General features: G+C 37.6%; 1 protein-coding gene across 1 annotated transcript in view; it reads right to left on the reverse strand.

Moving 5' to 3' along the window:
* LOC149808560 (C-type lectin lectoxin-Lio3-like) overlaps window positions 1–10,354 on the reverse strand; it is a 55,195-nt gene extending 44,841 nt beyond the window's left edge. Inside the window, exon 1 of the mRNA XM_089950895.1 lies at window positions 10,091–10,354. Within this exon, the coding sequence (XP_089807021.1) occupies window positions 10,091–10,253 (163 nt within the window). The 5' untranslated portion in view covers window positions 10,254–10,354. The remainder of the gene's footprint in view (window positions 1–10,090) is intronic.
* Between the last annotated feature and the right edge of the window lie 703 nt (window positions 10,355–11,057).

An 11,057-nucleotide genomic window follows, 5' to 3' on the forward strand; every position in this document is an offset into this window, starting at 1 on the left:
GACTACTTTATGCTGCCACGAGAAGTTTCGAATTGACACTTATTCGTAATGTAATTGTATTGAAATGATGTTAACAGCGTCACCAGTCACACCGTTTACTGACATGACTCTAACAACAATTCCGATTTGCGTACCTGTATTAGTCAATGTAGTAGTTTTTATTACCGCCACACCAAGGCCATCGGTTGTTGCTGCGGAGATTCCACAACTGCATCGGCGACAAGACATACACGTTCGTATTTCACGAGTAGCTCATTTATCTATGTGATTCAACCCGCAGCTATTGTTCCGATTCAATTATTTTCTTGCATCGGTAGGAGTTTTAATGAGACTCAGGTTCTATCATATTTCTATTAATAATGAAATCGCGTAAAATAATTGCTTGACAGGCTGGCCTTAATTCGATGAAACATACAAAATCATCTAACCAAATACTATTTTTTTTAAAAACTAGTACAACCGTCATGTAATTACAAACAAACGAGGATTTAAATCACCAGCTAGAGTGAGTTCTGGGAGCGTAACACCGCGTTCCCGTAGAAGCAAACGAATTATGCAACTGAATGGTATCTGAAACAATCGTTCTCGTCTTCATTCAGACCCTATTACCCATGCAACTGCCTTCTTTTTAAATAACAGTCTATTTTTCTCAGTTCAGACAATTATGATTTAACATATTCGTTGGGGAACGTAACTGTGGTAGATTCAGCAATAAATTCGATTTCCTCGTTGTAGAAACAATCTCTTGGCGTTTTTATACTAAGCTGTGCAGTCACCTAATGAGTATATTCGCGTGCTAATGCAACGATTCCAACCTGGCATCGAGTTGGTGTTGGTACATTATTTACTCTTAGCAAGATTGTAGTTGTCAGTATATGAGGGTCTCGAAACATCATTCTGACGCAAATATTCACCAACAAGTGGAATGAAATTGGAATTCATAATAAAGTCTCCGTTCATTCTCTGGCAGGATTTTTTTTAACATACCGTTTTGTATTTACATTGATCTAGTCGTTGATAGACGCAACCGATACACTATAGTCTTTTATTCCTGATGATTTCATTGATTTCTACCAGGTTCTTTGCGATGACGCCTCGCATATTTGTAAAAACATCCTGATTGTCCACGTTTAGACATTTTAAGTTTTCCCGTTTCATCCTGGAAGATCACAAGCTCTCCCGCTTGCAAGTGCAATCAGCGTTTTAACATTAAGATGTCCACTTAATGGCCCGTTCAGCTGAGTTTGCAACTTAGTGAGTCGAATAAAACAGTGGTAGGTGACTTTGAAATGTTTCACAAGGACGTAAACGAACATGTATCGGAAATGTTTTATTGACTTTGTCATTGCGAGTAAATCAAGACTGGTCAATAGACAAATGGCCTTTTGCGATTTCTACCGAGTAGCGAAGACTTTGGCCTGATGGTATTTTGCGACTTGTCCCTGGTAATTGAAGGCGTTTTCTTTCTTTATTCTTTAAGAGATGCCATGCGGCCTCTAGTTGTTTTCCTCCACCAACAGCCATTATCAAAGCCATTCCAGACGATGTTTCAATGGCCCCAAACTCATCCGCTTTTGCAACCGCAGGAACCGGAGAAACAAAGAACGCCAGGTTTTATCAGCTGCTTCAACTCTGATTTGGAGAACTTTCATGTCATCGAAACTTTGTTTTGTTTGGTTGTATTAACCTGATCAAGTTGGGTCCATCACACGTGGACAATTCCAGTTAACTGTGTAGGAGAAGGCCTCAACGTTTTCACGCAATGGTTTTGTATTGCGCTCTTTACTGTCACAATCTGCTTTGGATTAAAATTAACCTTAACTTCGTTATAGAACATTATTAATTTAGCATGCAGCAGGATCGATTATTAGTATGCGAGAACTTTACTAGTTTTCCGCCTATGCCCTCTAATAAAAGCAGCTTATCTGAGAGAATCACGGCAATTGAAATTGTAATTGTGTGGATTGGAGCAACAGGCGGACGAGTAACACTTACATGAAAGTGTATGTCAGCGACAGACTGTTTAAACAGGTCCAGGTGTTCAACAAAAAGTAATAAATCGAATTCAACCCAGTGACGTCTTTGCGATAAACCTGCAGACCCATGTCAACGTTTTGAGCCATGTCAATAGATAACAACAGCTTGTGATATGAACTTGTTACATAATTGAGTTTGAATTCAAACACAATTTTTTTCTGTGGGTTCATGATGACCAGTTAACCGCAGATAAACTTCAACTACTCTTAAATTGTCGAAAGCTATTATAATAATTAGCTGCCCACCATTATCTCGTTCCATAGCTTGAATTGCCACAAACACGTCATGGTGCATTGGGTAGTTATTCTCCATGGAACTGTTGAACACTGCTTTCTATCAAGTCTACAAGAGCAAGTGAAACGACAGCGGTGATTGCCTAAAGAAACTCATAAACGCCAACAAACGTGCTTTTGCAGCTATTAAAGATATTAACAAAGGAATCCACAATGTTAATTTCAACAATATACATGTGACATCAACGAGATCACCATCAAGCCAAATTGCATTATTATCGTTAGGTTTTTAGTATTAATATGATGTAGCGTTTAGCTCCGAAAATAAACTTGCGAACATATCTGCAAAACCTAAATATTTGACTGACAGGAATTGCACACGAAAATGATAATGAACCCTCATTAAGTTGTCATCGACAAGCTTCAAATCCAGTGTTGTAATTTAAGCTTGACGTGACACAGCGGCGCTACCACAATCAAGTCTGTAAGTAAAACTATCGCGTTATGGGTCTACGAAATTAACATATGCAAGTTGACACCGAAAACACACGAAATGATTTCCATATTCGTTTACATCCTTGTGAAACATCTTAGACGGGCCAGCTGATCTCGCATAATCATCACTATATATGCTTTGATGCCATTGTTAACAAATCCAATCTTATTACCGGGTCGAAATTAGGAAAAGCAATAACTTTTTCTTACCGTTTGTCCATCGATTTCCACGAAAGCTTCACGCTGGAGAAAATGCCGAGATGTTTCATTTACTTGTAATTCTTTGTTTTTTGTTTGTTGATCAGGCTCCTTGGCCGGGTACGAATGATACTGAAAATCTTGTCTTGCTTCGATCAATCTTAAAATCCACTTCCATGTTCAACGCGGGATCCGATACTTCTTCAAATTCGTTCATTATTTATACATATCCGAAATCGTCTAATATTTTTTTCGCCGATTAAGTCCAGTACTAGTCCATACTTAATTGTAATCTGCTGACGATTTACAAGCATTAAATCAGCCAGACGTTGTTGAGCGGTTTCTGGTATTGCCTCTGTTGATGGATGTGCAATAGACTTTGGTTCAACCTTTGGTTGTCGAATCACCAATAGTCTTAGTCGATGTTCAATCGATTGAACGGCTCGCAATTCTAACTTTTGAACTGGTTCACAGTTACGTTTTCAATGCTAACAACAATTCTCATGACAACGTGTTTTACATCGGTGCAGCGCGCAAAGACAAGGCCGAAAGCATTTTGGTGCAATTGTAAGCAATCCCTCGAAAATATTACCAACACCAGTTCCGTAATATGTCATGTAAACAGGTTTTCGTGCGTTAACAACACGCAAGTGTATCACAAGTCCACGTACAATTGCCATTATATTAAATATTTGGTAAATCTCTGATGTACATTTATATCAACAAGTTCACTCCAAGGAGATCGATAATGTACTCATCCTGAGAATATGCATGAAAAAAAAAACGCCGCAGGAGTGATCGATAAAAAATCACATGGTTACTCAATAGGTGAAAACCCAAAACAATATGTACGCGTGGGATGCTGTTTGCAGAAGATCCGCTTTTATAACAGGTTCAATTGTTTTTAATCATTGAATCAATTCTGACAGTGTCGTACGCGATATCGTATCCCCTGCCTAAAATGCGTTTGCCCACGGGAATCTCTTTATGCGAGCCGAGAATTTTTCTTATCGGCGACCGTGTGATGTCAACCTTATACGGTGCAGACTCGATTGAAATGGGAGATATGAGGGAGGGTTAATGTGCGCGTATAAAAATTCTAGAGTCTCTATCTGTGTATAACGAAATTCATCGTTGAATCTCTACAATTATAGATTCCATATCGTACGCGCAGAAAGGTTACTATTCTTCCTGGTGGCAACACTATTCGACGAAACCACGAACGAGTTATTCGCGGGAAGATCACCAAGCTGTCATGACTGGATATTAGGCCAACAATAATGCACACGCACAACGCCAAGCAATTTCAGGTGTGCGTGATTCCCTTGTATGATATGTGTAGAGAAATATATATAACATTATGGTGTCGTTGATGAGGGTGTAACCATTAAGGTAACCTCTGTGCTGTATTTACAACGACTGCTGCATGGCGACGTAGATTTTGTATAAAACACAAAGTATTTCAATGGAAATTGCTTAGAACTTAGAACTTATCGGTGTGTGAACTTCATTCGTCGTATGCATCATAAATGTCTTCAATGAGTTCTCGCATCAACGTGCGAAACGCTCCCGTGTCCACGATATCGCTGGTGAGCAGTCTCTGATAAATCGATGCGGCTTCATTGATGATTTCTGATGCGTTGTTGCCCGTGGGAACTGATCCCACGAGTGTTTTCAACCGATCCACGAATTAATTTACCCGGTGTTGGTTTAAAAAAACAAAAAACATCTGATCCCTGCCGTTTTTTTTTTGTCATGGAATTTGTTGTCGCACCACGTCGTTCACGTTTGTGTGCACGGCCACCAAAGTCTTTTCAATGTTTGGGGAAAATATTGTTTTTCTTCTCGAAGGCACATCCTTGTGTTGAGTGCTGAGGCTCACTTGTAAAAATAAACTCACAGATGCTATAAAAGTATATTTATATGTACGCTTAAATTGATCCCAGTATGTTTTGGTCTTTTCTTCACCCATTATTCTAAAAAAAAAAAAAAAACAGCAATTTTATGAAAATCATTTCACATAGGATTGTTACTGTAAAGACTTTTAAATCCAGTCCACTTCTTGAATACCCATAGATCCCATTCCTTGCTGACGAAACCCGGTTTCGTATCGGCGGATATTTCCAGCTCTAACATATAATCTATTAACTGATGCCAGGTAGGAAAACGAACGGTACAGGATTCCAAAAACAAATTGGTGCCGTGCCTGTTAATTAAATTTTTGAACTGGAATGTTTTACTTTGATTTGTACTCTGATGGTTCTTGTTGTGGAAGATTTACAGGTGCCTTTCCAAAATCAACTTGTCCTCTACCATTTTACTTTTTAGAAAATTTGTGCTAATTGTGACGGCGCGCGCCTGATTGACTAGGTTGTCTTTCTTTTACCATCATCGCGGCAGTGGCTTCCTCGATTTGCTTTGATTGTTCCAAAGTTTCCTTGGTCTATGCAACACTTTTCTTTGTTGGTTTGATTAGCGGTGCAAATGTTTGGGGAGAAATTATACGGTTCCTGGGTAACCTAATGAAACATTACAAAACTCACCCCATGAGTAGTCGGCAGCACCAACTCATACTCATATACATGATTTCACAAGCACAGCCGCACAATTTATTCGATAGCCGTATGTACCAAGTGATCCGAAAGGCACACACCATAATTATACTGACCAGGAAGGGTCCATTAACGATGTTACAATATCAGACCTGGTTGATTTCCCAGGACAACCAACACGGTATCATTTGGTGCCTGCAGAAGACTTTGGAGTGCTAGAACTCCGGGACCACTCAGGGCAGAAACCCGCTCTGCGCTTGATGCAAGCGTTGACCAACTTACTTGGTGCAAATATAAACACATCTATACGATGTTTCTTTGCTGTTTGTTCAAATTCGCGTCGCTCTCACAAACATTCTTATACATGTCATGCTTGAGATCTTTGTAATGTTCTTACTGCTCCATAGTCGAGTAAATTTTGAAACGCAGTGCCACGTATTCATCAACTGGCTTGCCAGCACATTCATCTTTAACCTTGTCAACAACTTTTACGTTGGTTTAGCTAAAGAGCGAACGATCTTTTTTAAATAATTACTTGTGTCAGATTTGATTACAAGTGTGTCCTATGCCATATCCAAATAAATATCGTCAGTGGTAAATTGCTTACGAAGTTAATTGGTGTCTGTGCAGAGCATGATCCTGGCAAAGAGGTGTGACAAATACAGCTCGGAAGCCCCAGATAGACTGGCTTTGCTAACACCAGCTTGACTTTCCTGCTGTGAACAGCCACGAGTCTGCCGTCGAATACTTTGGGTGAAAGAAATACCGGGTCAGCAACAAGGCTGCGAAGTTTGTATTGGTCACTAATCATGGACAAGGTAGAAACGAATTCGCTTTCATAAATTTTCAATCCACTTACCGAAAAAGCAATTTTGGCATTTAGAACCTCCAACGGGAACATTCAAACATCCAAAGTCTGCATAAATAACATCATAACATACGGAACATTCATCTTACGTTGCACCGCGGTTAATTTCAATATGTTCTTACCCAGTTTAGGCATAATTGTACGCTGCGGTTTTTCACTGATTCCACCACAGTAGAAGTCATGGTCGTCAAGAAGATGTCGTGTGGTAAATAAATGCAGGCAACTTCTGAACGAAACGACTTTACAGTAGTGCTTGCTACCTTGGTTAAGTTACCTGGAAAGATTCTTTATCCATGCATATTGAGATCGCGACTACGAACTATTCATATCACTCAGCAACAACAGACTTATCTGGGTCCGTCTGTGCGATTTTTTAAAATTATTTTTCTATATGTGGTGATAGTGTAAGCGCATAAAAGTCAATGTTTCAAGTGAAAACATTAACGTCAATACTGGGGTTAAGTTGTTCAAACATTTTGAGCATCGAGTTAGTAACCTGCACCGGAAATTCTATGTCACCAAAATTGAGATATTACTGCTATTTGTGCGGCTGGTATGTGCAGTTCTCCCGGGAAGTAACTCGGACACGAGCGCTTATGCAAACATCGGTTGTCGGTGGATTTCCAGAAGTATGCAGTTAAATTATCAAGGGTCCATCCTGAATCTGCATTAGTATATTTTTTCTCAACATCTCGAGAATATTTTCAATACCGTTGTCAATTTCAACATTGATAGCCTTGGCGTCTTTACTGTTTAGGATGATAAATGACCACTACGAATATACTGGGTTGCAATGTTTAATGCATCTCTGTCTGATGATTTACGATTAAATGTCATGGTCAAATGTACACAAAGAACCATATCTTCTTTAACTCCTGTTGCACGAAGCTCTCTCACTGTCAAACGCGGTGGAACTGTAAGACATAATAAAATGCAAGTATGTCAGTTTATTGAGTCTCTTGGTATCTTGGTCCCACGCGCGAATTATTTCAGTTGTACTGTCAATGTTGTCGGTGTAACCGGCCAAAGCTCTTCCGGGGAAAGTTGTTGCACAACAAGCTGCTGATCATTTACGGTTCTTAATAACTGAAGGACGTCAACTTTTCGCTTAAAGCTTGGTATTCCACGATGTTGTGTGATTTTCCTCGTTGCTGAATTGTAAATGCCATCAGGAAACGTTTATGGCATTTTTATTTTACTAGGATCAGAAAGTGCAACAGCTTCAATCCTAGCTATTATTTCATTGACTTATGTATCCTATGATGGACATTGTCGAGTGTTTCTACAATCATATCGTCTAGTGTTTCTTCATCGTTGTGTGTTTCTACAATGATAAATCCTACGAATCTTGGAAGGCGCCTACAATAACAGATCCGCATGATCGGCAAAGCTGATTATAAGACATTGCTCCAATATCACATTTAAGTTATGGTCGAGTACCAGGACCAACATTCATTGTAAGCAAATGTGGACTACATTATTCGGAATGAATATGAAATAATATTTACGTGTAAACATATCTTATAATGTTTGTTAACATAAATCGACGTTTTACAACATTACATTATTCTTTATTACATGGTAGTTAACATTAGCCAATTCAACTATCATCAATGATGCTGCACCAGAAATGGTAATGTTACAAGATAAGTTAGTGTCTCACAAGCAATATTTTACCACGTAGCAACCTCCAAAGTTTGATATCAAAACGACTGTTATACGTAAATAAAATGTTCTTAAACCGGGTCTTTGGTGAAATCACTGCACGTTTACCGTTGCGATAACGCATCAAACTAACTCCCAACTACCCATCCGATGTGCACTCACACGCAAGAATTTCAAATGTATTATTCATAGTTATTGTACCGTCTTTGATTATTGACTGAGTGGTTACTATATCTTTACATCGAAATAATTCTCCATAGAAATGTCAACATTTCACGGGATCATGCATAATTTCTTCATATTCTTTTTCATTACAAGTAAATTCATTGTTCTGCATACATCTGAGTGACATTGGTATTTCGATATAATATGCTGAAACATTTTTCTATCTGAATTATCCTTGATGGTCTTCACTGCTACTACATGTACTATATTTGCTAATTGCAACCTCGTAATTATTATCATTTAATTATTAGTTGCTCACTTCATTATCCACATGGGGTTGTCTAATCTTCATATTTTCCTGTACAATATTAAATAATTGCTTTCCAAGTTTTTTTCTCATGCGATTGGCCATATCTAAGTCATTTAGCTTCCAAGATAATACCTCAGTCAATTAATTTATCAGTATATTCGGTAAACGTATTCGGTAACATCCTTATAACCTCTTTGATAAACCGGTATGATGCATTTAAGTGAAACAGTGTTGTAATCTTTTCTTTAACGTTTGAAACACTCCATTGTTCTGGTAAACTAATCCCAGAATTGGTTATTATACCTATAACTTATTTCAAAATACTATGTGAATCAATCTGTGAATTTCTCACCATTGATATAATATATCGCTGTCATTTTGTAATATATTATTCCCACCCAATCTCTACCATAATCAATATAGCCTGTTATGTATATCTATTTTTTTGTGTAAACTCTGACACTGACTTTGTATAATTTTTGCAGTATTTATTTGTGGCTGTAAATTGTAGTTATTATAGAATGAGTTGTCTTATCTATTATGCAAATAATTTGAGTGAATCAGTCTATTTTTTCAGTATTCGATCTATAAAAAATTGATGCATCCATATTATGATACAGTTTTCACCTTTAGCTTGTTGTGGAATAACAGGATGAATTTACATTATTTCTTGTGTACTTATTTCTGTGGGGATTTCGTATTTGTTACAAACCAAATTTTAATATCCCCAAAAAGATTCGCTACAAATATCATTTCTGTTTAATACAACATTGGAATTTAATTAGTACTGGCAAATATTTAGTAATGACAATAAATTTAATACTGACAAAAACGTGTATTTTGGCAAAGCCAAAGTGAAATCACAGTATCTAACAATTTTCATGATAGTTGATCTTCTGCAGGGTACTGGGGAATGTGTGGTGCACAGAAAAGTACAATCTTTTGCTGATCTTTTGGAGAATGACGCATTGCTCGCATAGTCTATTATGCATTTTCTATTCGCTTAAAATCTAAATTTATTTGGTTTATCGGTGCAAAATTATTTTAGTTTGGTTAAAAATTTGGAAATTCAGTGTTCCTAGATATTATTGGTGATAATGACATCACATTGGCATTATCTGAAACCTGCAGAACAAAGATAACACAATAACCTGCTATATTTAATTTTTGTGGGATATTTTGTATCGGGCATAAAATTTATAACATCGCCTTTCATCTGAGATGAACATTAATTTGTTAATTCCTACCAACATTCTGTTTTAAAAACAATTTCTCAAACATGACGTACAAAACTTTGCTGACACTCACGCGACCTCGAATTCACCCAACTTCAAGATAGGCGCACACTTAAACGTATGAGGATCAATATAGTAACAGCTAATAAATACATAAATTAATGCGCTGTTAGCGTTCAATGTATTCTATGAATATTGTTGAATATGCACAACTTAAATAATAATAAACAGTAAATTCAATATCAGTTGAAGTTATAATACATTTATTTAGGTATATATATTTGGGGAACTTTGGAAGGATGGAACTGGTGTTTTTAAGCGTAATAGCGTACCTCTGTAATACTTGGTTGAGGGTTGTACTTGTATCTTGGTAAAGTCCGTCATGTCCATCTTTAAGATACTGCATGCATTACTGCCGTCGGTGAAGGAGAAGCCGGTACACGATAAGTTGATATGACACTCCAGACCGCACTGGTTGACATCCTCCTTTACCATGGTGGTGATAAAGCCGGACAGTGGCAGCTTGTCGCTTGCTGACGACTCGTACACAAATGTTACAGCATTACTGGCCAGTGTTAATGAAGATTTAGACCCATAATCTGCGAATATTGGAACTAAATAAATCAAAATCGACAATTATCGTCACACACCTTGCCGTAATGATCTTTACGAAAGTTTACACTCGCGATATGAATATAACTGAGAACACAATTGATGTGATATACTTTATAAGGAGCAACAGGTCTGATTGTTTGCGTCTGAAGATTACCTTGAGTTTCATGTATACGAAGCTGACGCAATTGCACATGTCTGACAAAAGGACAAAAAGTCAAATGGCATGCAACAGATTTAGTTTGCCTTTTTCCAGTTTTTCCAATTTTTACATAACGGTAGCTTACCTTTATTCCATAATATTTGAAATTTCTATTTGACAAAGCTTTCAGGAGGTAAAATTTAAATAGAAAAGAAGAAACAAAGAAGGAAAAACTAGATATCCATTCGAAGCAGGTGAATCCAGTAATATAATGCAGTGGAATGACAAATTTTTAAGTTAAACAGGGGCCAGAATCCTTTAAACGTGACAGTAAACATGTGCCAACTCCTTTCAATCTTTCTGACATTTTCGAGGAACGTGACGCGACTTGATGGATGGATATGTGTAATACTGTAGTAAATTTAGAGTATGTGCACTTGGTTGTAGTGCCCTGTTTTAAGCAATTCTTAGATTTGTGTGATTACTTGTTTGATTATTGGAATTCGGCGCCATGGAAATATTCCTGGCCCGAACTAATGAGCTAA

The sequence above is a fragment of the Sinohyriopsis cumingii genome, chromosome 1 (genome assembly GCF_028554795.1).
Source record: "Sinohyriopsis cumingii isolate HCF-2022 chromosome 1, ASM2855479v2, whole genome shotgun sequence".
Taxonomy (NCBI): Eukaryota; Metazoa; Mollusca; class Bivalvia; order Unionida; family Unionidae; genus Sinohyriopsis; species Sinohyriopsis cumingii.